The sequence below is a fragment of the Apodemus sylvaticus genome, chromosome 8, assembly GCF_947179515.1.
Source record: "Apodemus sylvaticus chromosome 8, mApoSyl1.1, whole genome shotgun sequence".
In the NCBI taxonomy this organism is placed as follows: Eukaryota; Metazoa; Chordata; class Mammalia; order Rodentia; family Muridae; genus Apodemus; species Apodemus sylvaticus.
In genome coordinates this window covers 99,048,575-99,068,503 of record NC_067479.1, presented here as the reverse complement: position 1 = coordinate 99,068,503, position 19,929 = coordinate 99,048,575, and the positions used below count along the sequence as shown (strand labels likewise).

General features: G+C 51.9%; 1 protein-coding gene across 1 annotated transcript in view; it reads right to left on the bottom strand.

Annotated features, from left to right (window-relative positions):
* Grid1 (glutamate ionotropic receptor delta type subunit 1) overlaps positions 1 to 19,929 on the bottom strand; it is a 749,675-nt gene that overhangs the window by 623,072 nt on the left and 106,674 nt on the right. Inside the window, exon 3 of the mRNA XM_052190670.1 lies at positions 1,541 to 1,825. Within this exon, the coding sequence (XP_052046630.1) occupies positions 1,541 to 1,825 (285 nt within the window). The remainder of the gene's footprint in view (positions 1 to 1,540; positions 1,826 to 19,929) is intronic.

The window sequence follows — 19,929 nt, the reverse complement described above, 5'->3', positions numbered from 1 at the left end:
TCAGCATCAACGGGACGACCTTAAGGTTTGGTTCTCGGAGCAAGGCCTGGCTTCTCAGAGCTGCCTTGTAGCTCATCGGTGCTGTTACAATGTCTCCGTGGAACCTGAGGCTGAGCGCCTGTCAGAGGGGAAGGAGAGTTCCTGAGCATGCCAGCAGGACCCTGAAGCCTTGAGCCACCCTTGTCCCAGCCACCACCACGTCCTTATTTCAACACAGTAACTGTTTGCTCTTTCAATTCTTCCTGGAAGGCTCCAGTTTATTTGTTCAAGCACTGAGGACAACGTCCCATTAAGGAAGCAGAGTATTTAGGCAAATGCAAGCATATGCTGATTTCTTTTCTTAGTTACATGCTTGGCAAACGGGTGATTTCACCAGGAGACAAAACTGGACTTTATAGGGTTGCACAGCTCTATCCTAACCTCAGCCAAGGGGGGCTTCCAAACCCCGCGAGTGCCCACATACCTGGGACAGGTGATGCAGGGGCTGTGGCTATAAAAGTGTAGCACAGGGATTCTTAAGAGAACCACTTTGGATCCTGGGCTAGTGATCACACAAATAAGCATACAAGAGAAATGCTGCAGAATGAATCCACACCCGCAGCAGACTGGACTGGACACATGCATGGGAACTGGTAAACTACATAGGACCCAACGCCCACAGCAGACTGAAACGGAACACACAAACACAGAAACTATGAAGGGCCTGCCGGCTACACTAGGGTCAAATCCTGGGTGTGATATTGTGATACGTCTAATTAAAGTGCTGCCCTGTGGAAACCTGGGTGTTGGGCATATGATATATCCCTTTACATCATTTCTCATAGTGATCTGTGATTATCAATGATCTCCAAATAAAACCTTTCTGAAGCACAAATCATGGAAACCATTTTATCTCAGGACTTGAACTGGTCTACTTCCAGAGAAGCTTTAAGAAAACATGAAGCTGTTTCTCCAAAGCCGGCTTTTGTGGTTTCCTTACAAATAAATTATGCTTACTTCCACAGACGAGGTCTTCAAAGAAGCCATGCACAGCCATACATATCCTCAGGCCCACCGGCTAACAGACCCCTACTTCTGATCTTTGCCACAGCCTAAGACCCTGAAACAGGGCAGATCAAGGTGGATGTAAACAAAATCCTGAGGCTGGACCACCATCCAGCATGAGGGGTAACCTTCAGAGAAGACGCCAAGAAGACCCAGGCAGGCAGCCTCCACTTCAGCTCTTCAGATCCCTGCCAGCAGTTTATTAATATTTTATTGAAAATTCTAAGACGATTCAAACTTCAGCTGTCATGATAAGGTGATGTTGCTAGGCAACTTTAGTGCCTATCTACAGATCTGTTCTTGTAGCTCTTCTCCGATTCACGAAGCTTCAAGGTTGGGCCCTGCCACCCTGAGGAAAACAGCCCAGACCACCAAGGTGGATCTACGCCCTGACAGTACACCAGTCCTGGGCCCCATGGTTGAAGCTTCTGGTATTAGGCTCTCAGCACCCAGCTGTCCCCAGGCCCAAGCCTCAGCCCCACCTCCCCAGACTCACCGTACTCGCTGTCATAGAACATGACGAACTTCTGCCAGCGCAGTTCTGTCACCAGCCTGAGCATGACATCATTGAGACGGACGGGTGGTCTCGAAGCCAGTGTGTAGGCCTCGCCGTCTGGGCTAGGGTTCAGGTGGCAGGCAGTACGTGGTGAACCCCCGGGGTTGCGCTGGACAAAGAGGTGTGGGATGTGCATGGCGTCTGTGAGGGACTGCAGGGCGTTGGCAGACGCACAGCCTGTGGATGTGACCAAGGCCAAAATTCCCTGGGTCATGAGGTCACAGGCTGGAAAGAAAGGAAAAAGACAGGAAGAGATCAGCATGGGGCACTGCTGTACAGGCTTCGTCCCCACTGTCCCACCCAGCAGCTCATGCTTGGGGCCCCGAGATGCCTTCCCACACAGACCAAGAGCCAGGTCCAGCCAGGCCAGCAGCTCCTGTGAACCTTGGTGGGTGAACCATTAAAACTACACATCTTGGGCTCATTTAAAAAATGAAAGGTCAGAAGGAGCCAGATCATTTGCCCCAGGCTAGCCAAAGAAGGGTGGTGTAGAAGGGGTCCACCCCAAATCTCCCTGATTCACAGAACATAACTCTGAATTAGATGATGCTTCCCACCTTGGGCCAGTAGCCAAAATGCTGGGGAGGAGCCAAAACCTCATGCTGGGGAACTTGTGTATCCCTTTTCATGGGCAAAGAATACAACGTGTGCTCTGCAATTGTTGTCTGAACTGGGCTGCTTGTGTCTGTAAGCTCTGGATGACATCATGATGTCAGGAAGACATATACTTACCCCAGAGGACCCAGAATATGGAAAGGCGGTGAGCAGGAGTCTCAGTCTCATGGCCAAGTCCACTTGAGCTCTATCATGAGAATACTGGGTCAAAGCCCAGATGAAATGCTTGGCTCCGGAAGCCCAGGACTGTTCAAAAGCCACTTGACAATCACAAAGGAAGATGCACCCGTAGCTCAGGCAGCTACCAAGGGCACAGAGGAGAAAGGAGACTGAGATGACAACAGCCCTTTCTGAGACTGACACACTTCAGGAGCCTGAACTTGAGAAGTCGCCCAGTAACCACAAGGAGTTACCGCGTGCCACTGTTGGCCACAAGCTCATCTACCTTCTAGGGCCATCAGAGCAGAGAGGGAGATCCTGCCCCCCACAGCCCAACTCCATGTGCCAGTTTTGAAGCGAGCATGTCTTACCAATGCTCTGTGCGATGGGGATAATGCGGGGAAGCAGACGCGGTCTCAAAACACAGCCTGTGGATGGCAGCGAGCCATCTGCTACACGCAGCAGACGCTGAACAACTTTGACAATGTGGTTCCTTCGTGGGGGCCCTAGAGTTTATGTAATGTTTCAGACGGGGCTGAGAAGGAGGCGAGAAACAAGAGTGGTCACCCCAAGGGGAAGGAAGAGAAAAGAGGGTAGAAAAGATGGAAGAGGAGCTGTCCCCTACACTGGCTGGCACCAGTGGTGGCTGCTCCCATACCAGAGCTTTGCCGTAAATACTGGGGGACATTGTAGATGGTAACTCAGGTCCCAGTGCCCAAGGATTCCTCCACTTCCCATGCCAGGGCTTGAAGCTGGGTAAACAAAGGACATATGATCTCTCTCAAGGATCTCACAGCTACCCAAATGTTCTGCCCCTCCATCCTGGCTTCACAGAAATCCAATCATTTAAACGTTGTGTCTGTTTATAGACACCCAGTGAGAACTGGGGAGATGGCTCGGTGTGTAAAATCCTCACCACACAGTCATGAGGATCTCAGTTCTGATACCCAGTACCCATGTTAAAAATAAATAAATAATAAAAGACTACACATTCTTCAGCTGCCTGTAGCTCTTTGAGCTTCGAGTCCCATCCATGTTAGCATATCTATTGATAGTCCTTGTTCAGCTCATGAGTGGGCAGCCATGTTGGTGGGACTTGATGAGATAGCTTCGGCCATTCCTAGGAGCCACAGTCTCAACGCAAACTCCCTGTTCCCCTGGCTCTTACGGTCAGTTCATCCCTCTTCCGTAATGATTCCTGAGCCCAAGGTGCAGGGGTTATGCTGAAGACCTATCTGTTGGACCTGGGCTCCACAGCTCTGTATTTTGTTTAGCTGTGGTTTTCTGTAATGGTCTCCATCTATTGCAACAACAGCAACTCTTCAGGCAACTAAGAAAGGCTGAGAAAGCCTTCCCCAGGGAAGAGCACAGCAATTGTTCGTTCAATGGCAAATGGTCAGCCCTGGAATCATGTCCACACAAGCAACATTTTACAGGCTCAGCAGGCTGTGCGTTTAGGAGCACACATATGCAACAACAATTAGTGAAAAAGGAAGCCATGCATCTGAAATAGAGCAAAGAAGGGGATATGAGAGGAGAAGGAAGAAAGGGAGAGGAGAGATGGTGTAATTATAATCTCAAAAAGACCTAATTTTTTAAAAGCTGACGCAGTGGTGCATACCCATAATCCTAGCACTAGGCAGGCAGAGACAGGGGAACCCTGTGGCTTTCTGATCAGCTACACCAGGTAAGTCAGGGAACCCCAGGTTCAGTGAGAGATACTGTCTCAGTGAGAGATGTTGACCTCTCTGATTCTACATGCATCAAACATGGGCATGTTACACACACATATGTGCCTACCTGGGCAAGTCTTGAAGAGACACCATGCCTCATGCTCTCCATTCCACCTGTACATAGTAGACGGCACCCCACACCTCCTGAACTCAACCTCATGCTCATTCTTACTTCAGGACTGAGTCATCCTCCCCAGGCTGGGCACAGCCTTCATTCAAGATGCCCATAGAAACCGTGCCATGGCGTGGCACACTCCCTCGACAACCACCTGACCCTTCTAATGACCCTCGAGCTCAAGGAGTACACAGTGATCTCTGTCATACTCAACATGCACACACATACACTCACATACACGTGCATATACATACACACATACATGTATGCATGCACATTCATGTGCACACACATACATGTGCCATGTGCACATGTGCACACACACACACACACACACACACAAATAGTGGGCAAAGCATGGCAGCTCCTAAAGATTTGTACAAGGATACTGTGGGTCCTGACATTTTCATGCTCTGTGTTCCTTACTGCTCTCTGGGCAGCTATCCAGACCATGGAACAGAGCTAGATCCAAAAGCAAAAGAGGACACTCAGTGGTACCCAGGGAATACTGCAAATTCTCTGAAAGATGCAAGTAGCGTGTGACTATGGAAGCACTACACACGGAAAGTACACACACAACCTCTACAGCAGTGCACCCACAACAATATAGGAAAGCACTCGTCATAGAAAGGTACATAAAAATCATGCAAAAATCTATGTATTTTACAATATCAATTAAATAAAACTCAATATGCATGAAAGAAAGACCAGAAGGAAAAAAATGCAAAATGTTTGAAGCGAAAGCAATTTGTAAGTACTTTTCTTTTTTTATTTTCCTATATCTTGCCAAAATCTCATGGCATGAATAGGTAATTGCTTAAGAAAAGAAAAAAAATCCTCCAATAATGGATAAGCGGGGCGGCACGGAGGAAGAGGGACTGCTGCGTGAGGATGGTCTCTGAGCCAGGCTCTGTTGTGTATGTGATCTTTGTGAATTCATGCTGTTCTCAGCACATCCACTAGGAAAACAAAGTTCTGCTTTTGTCTCCCAGATAGTGAGATGAGAGGCTGGCCGCACGAGCATCAAGTGACAGGGCTAGACTAAGGTGAGCTCCCAGCTCATCCCCATACCGCCACAAACTTCTGAGACATGGTCAAGTGGTAACAAAAACAAACAAAACAAAACAAACTACAAACCCTATGCTGGTTACAGTGCGATAAAACGTTCAGGAAACGCAAATCGCTAAGGCATCATGATGGTGAATGGACTGCTCTTCGGTTCACCGTGTCTTCAGTACTAAGACACTGCATTAGGATCATCTTTAAGTATTTATTTATTAATACTCTATCTGTATGTATGCCTGTGAGACATAAGAGGATATCAGGTCCCATATAGAGATGGTTGTGAGCCACCATGTGGTTGCTGGGAATTGAACTCAAGACCTTTGGAAAAGCAGCCAGTGCTCTTAGCTACTGAGCCATCTCTCTAGCCCTGCATTAGAATCTTAAACAATATTTTCAAATAAACTGAATGGTGCAGGGCCTTATGGTTCAGGAACTCATCTCCTGCACCCGTCCCACAAGCCACTGGTCCATCACCCATCTACCTCACTCCTCTTCAGCTACCACCTGACTTCCATGCTAAACCAGCTCCCTAGTCCACATACACCAAGCTCTGAAGCCACAGACCTTTGAGCCTCAGTTTCCCCATCTGCGCCACACATGTCACACGACACTAAGGTTTGCCTCCTGCCCTCCTGCACATTTCATGCGTATGTCTAACACACCAATAACATGTTAGCCTCTTCCTGTGTACACTGGATTCTCCCAGGACACATACTCTATAATTTGGCAAGAGGAAAGAGAAAGGAGGCTTTCAAGGATGCAGGAGACGGAGTCAGTTACATGTTTGGCAGCAGAATCTCAAATGAAGGATTTAAACCAATAGGAATGGGGGACCTACATGATAGGGTAAAGCACGATTAAAATGCAGAATCTGGGCAAATTGCTCACCAACAGCTACCTTACCAGAGTTTGGGAGAACATAGGAATCTCATCCTTATGTTTCCCCATCAACACCTGCACCCAAGTCATGCCCAGAACCTAAGAAGGATTCATTATCAATGGGTGTAGAGGCACATAGGAGCAGTCCCATCACTTTGGAAGTTAAGAGAAATGTCATGAGTTCAAGGTCACTGTAGGCTACATAGTGAGTTCTAGACCAGTCAAAGCTACCCAGCAAAGCCCTATCTAAGAACACCCCCCCTTTTAAAAGTCACCTCTGCTTTGAGGAAGAGGACAAAGCATCAGGGGTGCTGCTGCAGAAGAGGAAGGGGACCGTGAAGGAGAACGCAGGAGATGGGAGAAGAGCGGCAGGAGAACCAAGAATACACCGCGATGAAATAGAAGCTAGTTCCAAAAGGCTCTTTTTATTATTACTAAAAATAAATAAATAAATAAAAAGTAGTAGTCATCAGACTTAAGAGCCATCCTGCCACCCACGACCTTTGCCGATAGCCTCCTCCTCCAAGGGGGAGAGTAGCCCCTCATATGACCACCTGCAGTACCACAAGCACCCAGCCTCTGGTGCAGGGAGAATCATTAATTCTGGAAGTCTCTCCCAGGCGCTAATGGAGAGGCCCAATGTGAGTCAATTTTCAATCCACTGTGAATGGTCGGCTAATTGGGGCACTGTTGAAATGATGATTATTTGGAGGCTCCTAACATAAAAATAATAAGATCAAAATACATCAGATCAAAGCCAAATCAGCTATTAGCTTAATCAAGGTTGTGTGAGACGGGATGTTACACAATTCATACAGAGCTTGTGCTGAGATGGGTCTGAGCCTAGATCTGCTATGCAGGGACCCACTGTGGGGCCTGTCGAATGAGCTGGCCCTCACCCCGCCCACCCCGCCCCTGTGACAGATGGTAGCATCCATGTCACAGAGCTCAAACCCCAGGATGGCAAGAGTGGGTCCTGCTGTCCTCTGTCTCCCTGCCGGCCTCTTGTCCCTCCCCATGCCCACCCTGGATATGCAAGCCACGAGCAGGACCCAGCAGATGCTAACGTCTACTGCAAGGACACTGTGGGCCCAGTAAGTTCCCCGCCTTTCCGTCTTTATGTGTAGGGTCTCACTCGCTGCCTGGCATGGAGCAGGAACTCCACAGTGCAGATTTTCCAGCTTGGAGCTCAGCAGGTTTCCGCGACTCTCCGAGGATAACTGCTCTTGATATCGCTCTTGTCTTCCAATATTATCTGGCCATAAAGCTGATTTCTCTCTTCATCATCAGGCAGGTCCTGATAGATTGATAAGTGCTCCCTGAGTACAACTCATCGGCGAGGGAAGAGGGAAGTAGAGACGAATTGTAATGAGCAAGAGTTGCAGTTCCCTGCCTGGGAAGGCACAGGGTCTCCACAGAGGTCTCTAAGCCAGTCAGTCTGTGGCTCTGAATTCCCAGAAAATAGAAGGAAGGAGGCTGCCTGAGCTCAGAGTTAAACACTAACACAATTAGCTCTCAATCCACAATTACACCCCCCGCCAACCTCCCCTGAGGAGAGTCTACAACTGAGTCTCTGGGAGGACAGCACAGGTGTGATACAGGCTACCTCACAGAACACACTTTCAGTGCTCTTCACCCTAGGTCCTGTGGCCAGGACCACACATCTGAAGAAATTAGAACCAGGCCACCAGACCTTTCCATCCGTCAGTGAGGGGGAGGTACAAAGAAACAAGGTCTGAGATTCTCAGCTGACTCTCTCCAACCCTTGCTTGAATACAAATGCCTGTAGCAGCAAGCCGGGCACTCCCTGGGCAGGAGCAGGCGAGCAGGGATGAGACCTGTCCCCACTGAGAGAATTCCAAGGCTCCATGAGTGCCGGAAGAGAGCAGTCTTTCAGGTGTGGAGGCCATTCTGGGCAAGGACACCCTTATGCAGCGCTCTGGGGAAACTTCAAGTCCACAGGTGGGTGAAGCAATGCTCCAGGGGCTTCTGTGGGAGGAGGCTGACCAGTCTGGTCCAGGTGACCCGACAGTGATGCTGGCCACTAGCATCCTTACCCTGTCTTCCTCCAGGTACTCTGAATGTCTCAAGGCGAGGCATAGCCAGCCACTCATGCTCCGCCCACCCCACCCCACCCCCATAAACCAGACCGGATCTCGGAATAGGCCAAACCCATCTTTCAGCGCCTGCTCCTCTTAATCACAAGCCTCCTGCCCAGCAGCCAGGCATTAACGGGCCTCTGGGTTCCATGCTAAGGAGCAGCTGAATGTCTGCAGAAGGGCCAGGCATGAAAGGGCCTCCACCTGGAGCTGGGGCGGCCTGCCTGCCCTGCTTTGCCGGGCTCTGCTGGGCTCTACAGGTGGCAGAAGCCAGAGGCAGGCAGGGAGCAGACCCAGGTCAGCCCTGCCCACCCAGGAGCGATGGCATCCACGGGGCGTCCAGCACCTCTGCCTCCCTGCCATTCCCACAAGCAGTGGTCTCATGCCCTCTCCCCAGCCACCCCTGCCACCTGAACCCTGCCCTTCCTCCTCTTGGCTGGCACTGGCTTTATGAATATTTGAATTCTAATGGCTAATGCTTTAAATTAAGGTAGCATTTATAAATACTTGATAGCCCATGAATAATTGACCAAATTTAGTATTGTCATAACTCATGGTAAATTATTGATCTATGGAGAATAAATATTTTTCATCTTTTATTAAGACATGTAAAGGGTAAACAAAACCGCAGGCTGGGAAGACTTTGGAGGCAGGGCTATAGAAGGCTTGCACTGGATCTGTGGAGCACACAGGCTCTCCCCCAGTGCTCCCAGAGGGACAAGAAGTCCCCTCCCTTGTCACTTAGTGCCATCTTCCCACCCCACCCCCAACCTCCCTGTTCTCCTGGAACCTCCCAAGCTCCAACTAATGACCTTGTTTCGCTCTTCAGAGATCAACTAGAGGGATCATCACAAGGTAATCAACCCCCTGCCTTTGGGCTTTCCCACCCACCAGCCTTTGTAGTAATGGCTGATGGAGGAAGCTCCCAAGGTCAGTCCTGCAGAGGCCTGCCTCTCTGCCTTCTCCCACGCCCAGAGTCCACCGCTAAGGACTAAGGAATCATTAGGTCTCCTAGCACATCTCCCTCTGAGCATCAGACCTAGCCCTATCGAAGCTTTCAGAGTTACTGTTCTGGCTCAGAACCCTCCCAAGTTTCTAACTCCAAACTGGTCCTGGTCTGACTGAAACCTGACACCAGTGTGTGTCTCCTACACACCTCAACTTCCAAATACTTCCGAGCCTGCTTGATTTCCTCGGCCCACACGACCATCACCTCCCCATCAGTCCCGCACACATCTAACCTCCCCAACAGACATACCGCCTTCCCACGCCGCCCTGACAGGGCCCTCATGAGGCATTAGCCACCATGTGCTGGCCCCATCTAAAACCACATTCACTTCCCAAAGTCTTCAAAGCAAATGAAAACCCATGCTAGGCTCCAGAGCCCGAGCCGTGTACAACTCTGAACTGGGTGCCTACTTGTACCCGAGGAGACAGCAGTCTTGCAAAGAAACCCGAGTATCCAGCTTTTAGAGCTCTTGGATTTCCATGAAGACTCGCAAGAAATATGTAGTGTTCCTGCCTACATAATCTGTGTAACCTCCTCCCATTGCTCCATGGGTAGCTAGGCTTCCCAGAGACCTTTTTTCCAATCTTCCTCCCCTTTAACTCACTTCAAGCCACCAGCCAAGATTTACCACAGTGGAGCGTGTGGCCACAGTTCCCACTCTCCTGCCTTTGCTACTGGACTATGTGGAGAAGCACCTGTCAACTCAGCCCTTCAGACCCTGGCCAGGGCCCATGCTGCAGAGTGGGCAGCAACCTATTTACTACAAACCACACTAAAGCGGGAGCAGCATGGGGGCTAGATTTCCCAGGCAAACCCCAGAGCTTTCCAGCTCACCACCCCTCCTTGTGGCATTCAAAAGAAAGGGCACAACCTACCCATCCAGAGACTGGGAACTCTTAACACCAATCTGTGTGCCAATGTAAAGACAGTGTGCAAGTGAAGGGTTAAAGGGACCAGGGAACAGTAACAAAGACAGCAAACTGAAATTCAAGCCTTGAAGAGCATCCAGGGCGGTAGGTAGGACCAGAGAGTCCCACAGGAAGATGGACTGGAGTCCGGGCCGGTACGCAGCAAGCACAGAGGGCTGCCTGGAGCCTGCGAGGGGGTGGGGGGAAGTTGGCAGCGCCTGGGTTCTCTGGAGCCTCATCCCTCTGCCAATTAATGAATCAAAACCGATTCCCTGCTCCCGCGGGCTGGAAAGGCAGGGAACACTGGGTGGGAATGTGCTGGCTTATTTATAACTCTCCAGCTCCTCGGTAATGACTTTTACTGCTCCGCCAATGGAACACCAAGCTCTCAGCCGGGATTCGCACAGAAGCCTGCTCTGGGGAAGTTATCTCAGGACAGGCTGAGCCCCTGGCATGCCTGCACAGCACATTCTTGTTCTGGAGAACCTCGAAAGCTCAAGGCTCCGTGCAGCACTCTTAGCACCCAAACTCAGGGGTTCCCCGGGACTCCTCTGCAGACTCTCAGAGAGGTCACCTCCTCTACCTGCTCCAAACTTCTGGTTCCCTCAACCCAGTGAAGAAGGAATGTTGGTGTGTCTTCCAGCTCCCTGTTCTCCATCCCACTCTCCAGACTCAAGTTCAATACCCACCGGGGTCCTCCATAGCCACGACCCCACTGCCTGGGAATCGAAGCACCCTCAATTCCCACGCGAAAAGACATCAGTCTATTTTCCAAACTTCCCATGCCCTGTGTCTCAGCCTGTGGCATTCAGCACTTCCACTAATCTGAAAGTTTGCACATGCTGGTTGCCTTTCCTACAGTGTCCTTCCTTCTCTCCTCTGACTTGGAAGCCTCCACACACCCGTCAGACCCCTTTCAAACCCCTCTTCCCCTGTGAAACTGTTTGATTCTTCCCACTACGTAAAATCAACCATTCCTTCTCCTGCAGCCCACAGAACACTTTGTGTCTGCACATGCTGCTGAGTTATATATGATTATACTACCTCACGCCTGATCTTTAAGGTCCCAAAGAAGGGAAACTGAGGTAAATGACTTTCTAGACGTTCAGGGCCTGATGCAGATGTCCATGGGACACTCGATGGCAGAACATGTATGCAGAAGCACAGGTGTGTGCATTCTAATCATTTGACATATCAGGGTTTCAAGGTAAGGTAGCCCAGTGAACGGAATGTGGCAGAAAATCAAGCCTCGTCCAAGAGCAGGGCTCGGTGTGAGCAGCATGGCATAGGGCAAGGAAGCGTCCTGGGCTTCAGGGCCTCCTGCACCTAGACTGGAATCTTAATCTTTTCCCGCTTGGATGAGGCAACCGGCCCTCCACAACTTAGTCTAATTAGGAACCAGAAAGCTGTCCTAGAGCTGTCAAAGGAAGGGGTGGACAATCAGCCCAAGCCGAGGACAGCTGGATCCATAGGGCCCAACTGGAGCCACAAACAATATTGAAGAACTGGCTCAGAAGGGACAGGTAACACAGGTACTTCAGGGACTCAGCTCTGGGGAAACGGGCTAAGGAACAAAGGAATCCAGAATGGCAGGGGGTCACCCCTGCATGGCCACATACGAGCAGGCTAGCCAAGGAATCCCAGCATAATCAGCAGAGGAAAATGTTACGGTTTCTGGCCGTAGGGGAAGGGCAATCGCTGCCGTCAGAGCCAGCAGGTACGGGACCACCCTGATGGCCGAAGCCCACACCCGCCTGGGAAGTAGGTCCTCTACTTCACTCTAGATGGGAGGATCCAGAGCAGGCAGCCAAGCTGAGCACATTATGAAAACCCACAGGGGAGCCAGAGTTAAGCTTCCAAGCTGCCTGATTTATGTTTCAGGAAACAGAGGAAACCGGGGCAACTGATAGAGACTAAAGCCATGTTCTGCACGTGGAAAGTGTGCCTAAAGGAATGCTGTCCGCCGTTAGTCTATGTCCTCCTCAGAGGGAGTACATACAAAGTAGGGAGGGGCATTGAGGACTTGGGGCTAACTTCATCCCGTGTATGTAGGAAACCACGTCACATCACTATAGTGATAATCCTAGTCACTGTTAATGGATGTCTCTCCTGCTCCAAGTGCTTGCTCCTCTGCTGGGAGGCTGTAAAGAGATGGGCTCCCATGAAGGAAGTTAAGTTGCTGGAGGCCGGGTCTTATCCACTCTGTTTCCTGACAACCATGGAGTGAAAAATCTCCTCGACCACATGCTCCTGCTACCATGATCCCCTGCTCAAGCACATGGGACCAAGCACCCATGATGGAGCCTGTGAATCTATGAGCAAAATAAAACATTCCTCCCTTACGTTGCTTCGTCAAGGGCACAGGAGTAACTTCAAGTAACTAGCACAGCAATGAACTTTATAGAGAGAAAAGGTGTCACTTAGCTCTCCGTTCTGCAGGTTCTAAGGAATTACTTGGCTGTCTGATGCTTCAGGCCTCTGGTAAGGGCCAGATTGCCACGCAGGAATTAGGGAGCAGAGGAGACCAGAAGGACTTGCATCCTCACATTCTAAAAACATGTTTCCAGTGACCTAAGACACCCTGTAGGCCCCATCTCTTCCAGGTTCCCAGCACCTCCCAACAGCACCACCCTGAGGTGCACTTGCACACAGGCCTTAGGGGAACTATCCACATCCGAAGCTCTATTGGGGAAGAGGTAAGTGAGGCTACAAACACCTCTAGAATCACCTGATTAAAAAAGCCCAAGTCCCTCTTGACCAGACAGACACTCACAATCTAGCTCTACTCCAGTGAAGAGCAGTATCTCTGTGCCTGTGGATATGAAGCTCCCAGAAGCCACACCTCTCCTGCAATTATTTCCCTCCGCACTCCTTGGCTAGCTCAGGGAAGGCCTGCCCTACAAGCTCTTCTCCTGGCATTGCTGGCAACAGCCTGGTCGCCTAGCAACAGACCATTCAGAGGTCCCTGGGCACTAGGCCTGAGGAACCAGAAGCAAGCTTAAACATCCACAGCCAGCCAGATAACAGAGCCTGTCTTCAGCCTGCTCTCTCCCTCCCTCTGAGTCACTGAGACCACTTCCAGTGGCCACCTGTCCTCTGTGATCACCTGAAAGGCGAGACCACCCAGACATGCAGCCTCAGTCCTGGCCCAAGTATTTCCTTTTAGATCCCAGTGGTCCTTACAGATGTGAAACTGCTACTTATTGAGGTTGCTACCACCCTCTCCCACCTCAGCCTGTATTTGATGTCTGGATCTTTACAGCCTATTCTCCACACCATCACTTCATGATCTTCTGCTTCATCCCCCTGTGTATGACACATGGGTGGTAGGAGCCTAGAAATGTTATTACTTTACCACTCTGGTACTCACACCTCCTCTCCCATGTCAGGCCAACTGCTGCAGAGAGCCCCAGATCCAGTGTTTGCCCTGGCTCCTGCCTCCATCCATAGTGCGAAAGCTGACCTAGGACACCTTCCCACCGGGCCCTCTGGACTCCTTCTAAGAAAGGCTTGGTAGTTCCAATCCTGCCAGCTTTCCTGGCCCCAACTCCAGCTCTAAGGCTTGCTGCTGATTCCTCCTCTTGGCCATCAGATTTCGAAGAGCAACTTCCTGGTTCCTGGGTGTCACGTGGGAAGCTGGAGGTTCTGCTGTGGCAGCGTCCCGTGGCTTCCTGTGCCTGCTGTTCCCTGAGCAGTTCACACCAGTGTGCCCTTCTGAGCTTCACCCCGTGCTTAGCTCTCTTATCCTTCTCCCAGACCCTGTGAAGAGCCTCCTGCTTCTCGAGGCCTCCAACTGTCCTCTGCTCCCTGCTTTAGAGATAATACAGTCAGAGTCCATATTTGCTCATGGGCTGAGCTACCTAAGGACATTTCTGTCTGTAGCAACTTGTACAGCAGGATGATGCTAGCCCCTGATACCCCGGCCATCATGAGAACAGCTGGAGATGACTACATTCAGCAAGTAAACCTTGTGTGACAGAGGTCACCCCCCACCCACCGTGGGCTTGCCTCCAGGACAACGTAATAGAGGTCACCCCCATGGGCCTGTCTCCAGGGCAAGCTGCCCTCACACCTTACTCCCTCCTAAACTTGTTGGCTGTGGGTGGCTGTGTCCTCTGTTCCATGGCCTGTCACCTGATAGGGCCATGTCTGGAACACTGGCTAGAAGCCATCCCAGTGGGCAGAGGGATCTTACATTCTTCTCAAACAAGTCGTGTTGTACCTGCATTCCCAGTACTAGGCTCTACCCAACTAGGGTGGCCCCAGCCCACCCTCCACCTTTCTGTGGGAACTGAGATCAGCCCCCCAAATGTGAGCTTTAAGCTCAGTGCTGCTAACTTCATAGTACTCCTTAAATAAGATACAGGAGCAGCAGTCCCCTCTTCAGGGACCATCGCAGGCCTAGCCCCTTCCCTCGCCAGCCTGCTGCTCCTCTACTCTCGACTGCCATCAAGTCCCCACATCCCGTGCACCCTGCAGCCAAGGCCAGGGAGATGACTAGCAAAGGGAAGGCCCCCATATTGCCTTCACCCTTCTCACTGGCGCCCCCCCTTACCACATCACCTGGGAGAGTGAAAACAGGACGGAAGGGAACTGAGCATGGCGCAGGGAAGCTGTGCCATCACTCCAAGTCATCTTACCTAGACAGGTCCAAGGAAGCTGTTTGCATCTGCTGGCCAAAGCCCCGACTGCGGGGCCTGCGAACAGATGGCGCATGGGTTCCTGAGGGGTCTCTTACACACTAGCTCCATCCACCAGCCAGGGACAGCTTTGGCAGGACAAAAATAGAAATCTGACCATCCCAGCTCTGCACTAAGTTGCCCTCAGCCCAGGTTGGTCCCTCCGCTAGTCTGAACCTTATGGTTAAACCCTGTGTTGTAAAAAGGGAGGGAGAGTGGTCATCTAACACGGGCACCATACAGCAGTCCTGAGATGACAGCCTAGGCCACAGAATACGTCTTTTGTAAGTTCTAAAATATTTCTCCCTTGGGAAGTGTCCATTATACATTCAGTCTTTCGGTTGTCAAGCACTGATGCAAAGGCATCCGGGAACACAAACAGGAAGGTGGCAGGCTGCTGCACAGCCTCTGAGGGCCGAACCGGCAAGAATGACACGTAAACCTCCCCCTCGTAAACAGCTGGGACAGCGTGGTGGCAAGATTCCAGTCCTGCTGTCACACTACCTGGTCTCAGAGTTTTGGTCTCATGCTGCAAATGACTCTTGCTGAGCCTTCTCTCTATGCCCGACCTCAGCATGGGCTACATTAGGGTAGAGAATCATGTGAGTTAGTCCCGGGAATGTCTCAGCAGTGTCCTTGTGATCACCTTACCCAAAGTGCAGAGTGTGAACCAGAGTCATCAAGGAAAGCCCCCCAGGCATGCTTAAAAGCAAGGGAGAAAGACCAAAAGTAGCTGAAATCAGGCCTGGACCAGTGGTCAGCAAGACAGAGTATCCACAGCCTTCCTATGCTCATCATGGCCGCTTCTAAGTGGGGTACCCCGGTTCCTGAATGAAGGTGAAGGGTGAGTCTGACACCTGACCTACAGCCCCAGTCTCACCTGCTGGCAGGTCAATATTCCACCTGCCTTCATGGGAACTCAGCCTCAGAAAACAGAGCTAGTCCTCTTTTAGAGCTGGGGCACAACATCAAGACTGTCTGAGAAGAAGACCTTCAGAAGCAAGGGTATCTCTCATGTTGGAAAAGAGGTGATGAGGTGCTGGCCAAATCCCATAGCCAGCTTCCCTGGCCTGACCACCAACACCTCAGGGAAGAGGCAGGCAGGGAAAGCCTTCGTGACTTGGGTACAGCCAAAGCACCCCTGACCAGGCAGGCTGCCCACTGAGCTCCAGCTCTCGGTTCTTCTGAGAACGTGCCCAGCTGGCCAGGGACATTACCCATCTCAGGCTCCAGGTGCTTCGGAGCAGATGGGGAGAGAACTCAGAACTCTCCTACAGCCAGCAGGGAGGAGAGGGGATCTTTGCCAGTGATAATGAAAATTTCACAGTAGCAGATGCTCAGGGAAAATTGAAAAACAATACAACGGAATTCATAAGCCCAAGAGAGGGACTTAAGAGAAACCTGGCCACCAGTGGAGCTTGATTGTCCCATCAACACCCCCCTTGCCCTAAGAAGACAGACTGGGAACCATTTCTTTCCAAGCAAGTGATCAAACTGCCCCCTGGAGCCCCCGTGTTCCCAGTCTAGGGTTCATGCTGGAAATCACAACAGATACAGATCCCAGCTCACACACCCCGCAAACTGTCTAAAGGACACTAGAGAGAACCTGGGCCCAGATTCAACAGTGGGTGGGGGTGAAAGTCACACAGCTGGAGGTGGCATGGGGCTCTCAGAGGACAGCGGTTGAGACTGGAGCAGAAAGAGGACAAGCCAGGCTAGCAACTGGTGTGAGCAGAGCCAAGGCTGGGAGGCCTCTGCAGACCGGCAGGGAACAGACACTCCCATAAGGGAGAATGCCGAGCCCAAGCTGTTTTGATGAACGATAGATGGGCTTCGTGGGAGAGGGTCCGAATGCTTAGCTGGGGCCTTCTTTTCTGATCCCAGAAACAGCAGGGAGCTTTAAACAGCCCCTCGGTGGAAGACCATGCTGGGAGTCTTTGGGAGCATGACTCCATGAGGAAGCCACAGGGAAGCTGACTCCTCCTGCCTCCTCCTCTGACAAGAAGGAGGGCAGAGTACAGGGGGTAGATGTCTGCGCCAGGCAGAAGCAGAGGTAGGATCCAGGTCCAAAAATCTAGGCATCACCGAGAATGCAAGAAGACTGGGTCAGAAGCACCTGCCCAGCTTACGGCTGATTTTTGGCACCATCCAAGGCTCCTCCATCTGTAGAGAGGGCAGTTAAACCTTAGGAATGTGAGGTCTCTTGCCAGGTATGAACCTCCCCGTGGCTAACAGAGGCAAACAGGACAGGAACTCAGGGTCATGCTAGTCCCCAAGCACAGATTTTTCTGCCTTATTCCAAGCCGCAGACCCAGAGAACAAGGCAAGATAGGATTCAGGGAGGGCGGCCCTAGCCAGAAAGGAGCGAGCCAGCTCTTCAGTCTGCGGTCAGCACTGGAGCTGTGTACAGAGGCTTCGGAGAAGGTCGGAGTGAGTGTTCAGGTATCAGGCAGTGGCGGGGAAGCAAGTCGGGGTGCAGAGACAAAGCAGAGAGTCCTTCTGTGCTCCCACAAAAGTCCTCCAGGGTCCCTGCAATCCCAGGCCAAGCTGACCCTTGCCTGCACACCTGGGGAGCTAGTGAAAGGATAAGGACTTTGAAAGGGAAGGCCCTGCAGATTTCTAGGAGACTGACTTCAGGAACCTATCACTAGACCTCAGAAAGGGACGGAGTGTATCAAACAAAACACAGGCAGAGCTGTGTCACCAAACTCTCCAGGAGGGTGAACACAAGTGACAGCCTCCAGAAGCCTCCAGGCCCTTCCCTGGAGCTCAGCTAGAGAGTGTCGAGTAACCTTTCTGTCACTACCAAAGCCTCACAGCATAGAGCACCTGGTGCACAATCAAAATAGCGCCATCACCTGGTGGGACAGCACAGGCTGCTCTCATCCCCGAGGGCAAGCACAGCAGAGGGTGATGGCGGGGAGCTGGGAGCTGGGAGCTGCTATTCAGAGCCAGGCCTGGAATACACATGCCATACAGAAGCTGCTTCCAGAAGGCAGAGTGGAAGCCAAATTCGGGTGGGGGTGGGGGGGGGACTGAGACACCCAGACCCCACTACACCTGGCTCGTTGAGAGATATTTCCCTCTGGATAAAGATACCCCACACAATATGGCTGAGACTGGAAGGCACAGTCGGTGGGATTGGTGCCCAGCTGCACCTTCAACCTGGCCGTGAAAGTGAAACAGCCCCTTCTCGATGCCAGTGCCTTCCCTGGACAGAGGCAAATGGACAATGGCAGAGAAGCAGCTGCCGGGGCCCATGGCACAAGCAAAATGGAGAATACAGCCCTCCAAAGGCGCTCCACCTACACAAACATGCTCTGCAAATGCACACACAGCTACTTTGCATGGAAGAGGTCCCATGGGGTACAGAAGCTACATTAGTCACCCCAGGCAACAGAACTTGTCGGGATGCGGGGAATTGTTCTGGAGATACAGGCTAGAACTCTAACCTACCTCTGCCCTGCCTCCCTGACCATGAGAAGTTCCACCACCACCGGAAACAGTTTAGCTCACCCTTAGGCAGGTGCTCACCATCCCACATTCCAAACAAGTGGACAATTCTTGATCAGACTTAAGGCTGTTCTCCAACTGGTGACACATGTACAGGAACACAGTGACATGCTGAACAAACCAGGCAGAGAGATGGATCTAACTTCTTGGGAAAACACTCCCGGCACCATGCAACCTCCTCCCTTTCCTCTTGGATCCACTTAACAACTCTGAAGGAGGGATTACTTCCTGGCTCCACGCTCAGATGAAGACTCTTAGGTGAGGGAAGGTCACTTGTCCAAGGTCACACAGGAACACAATGAAAACAGAGTTCGATGCAAGTAAATCCAACTCTGTGAACCCTTGACTTCCCACTCTCCCAAGAGGCACAGGTGAAAACCACAGATCAGCAGCCAATAGGTAAAGATCCAAGACAAGTGGGTAAAGACTAGCAACCAGGCAGTTAGGACCAGGAACAGCCAAGTGGCTGGAAACAGGGAAATGGAGACCTCAGATGAGCAGGTGAAGAGCAAAGACCAAAAGGCAAAGATCATGAACCAGCAGGGACCTACAGGTAAACCAAAAACTAACAGGTGAACACCAGGGACCAGCAGGTGGAGACCAGGGACCAGCAGGTGGAGACCAGGGACCAGCAGGTGAACACCAGGGACCAGCAGGTGAACACCAGGGAGCAGCAGGTGGAGACCAGAGACCAGCAGGTAAAGACCAGGGACCAGCAGGTGGAGACCAGGGACCAGCAGGTGAACACCAGGGACCAGCAGGTGAACACCAGGGAGCAGCAGGTGGAGACCAGAGACCAGCAGGTAAAGACCAGGGACCAGCAGGTGGAGACCAGGGACCAGCAGGTGAACACCAGGGACCAGCAGGTGAACACCAGGGACCAGCAGGTGAAGACCAGGGACCAGCAGGTGGAGACCAGGGACCAGCAGGTGAACACCAGGGACCAGCAGGTGGAGACCAGGGACCAGCAGGTAGAGACCAGGGACCAGCAGGTGGAGACCAGGGACCAGCAGGTGAAGACCAGGGACCAGCAGGTGAATACCAGGGACCAGCAGGTGGAAACCAGGGACAAGCAGGTGAAGACCAGGGACCAGCAGGTGAAGACCAGGGACCAGCAGGTGAAGACCAGGGACCAGCAGGTGAATACCAGGGACCAGCAGGTGGAGACCAGGGACCAGCAGGTGGAGACCAGGGACCAGCAGGTGGAGACCACAGACAAGCAGGTGGAGACCAGGGACCAGCAGGTGAATACCAGGGACCAGCAGGTGGAGACCAGGGACCAGCAGGTGAAGACCAGGGACCAGCAGGTGAATACCAGGGACCAGCAGGTGGAGACCAGGGACCAGCAGGTGGAGACCAGGGACCAGCAGGTGGAGACCACAGACAAGCAGGTGGAGACCAGGGACCAGCAGGTGGAGACCAGGGACCAGCAGGTGGAGACCAGAGACCAGCAGGTGGAGACCAGGGACCAGCAGGTGGAGACCACAGACAAGCAGGTGGAGACCAGGGACCAGCAGGTGGAGACCAGGGACCAGCAGGTGGAGACCAGGGACCA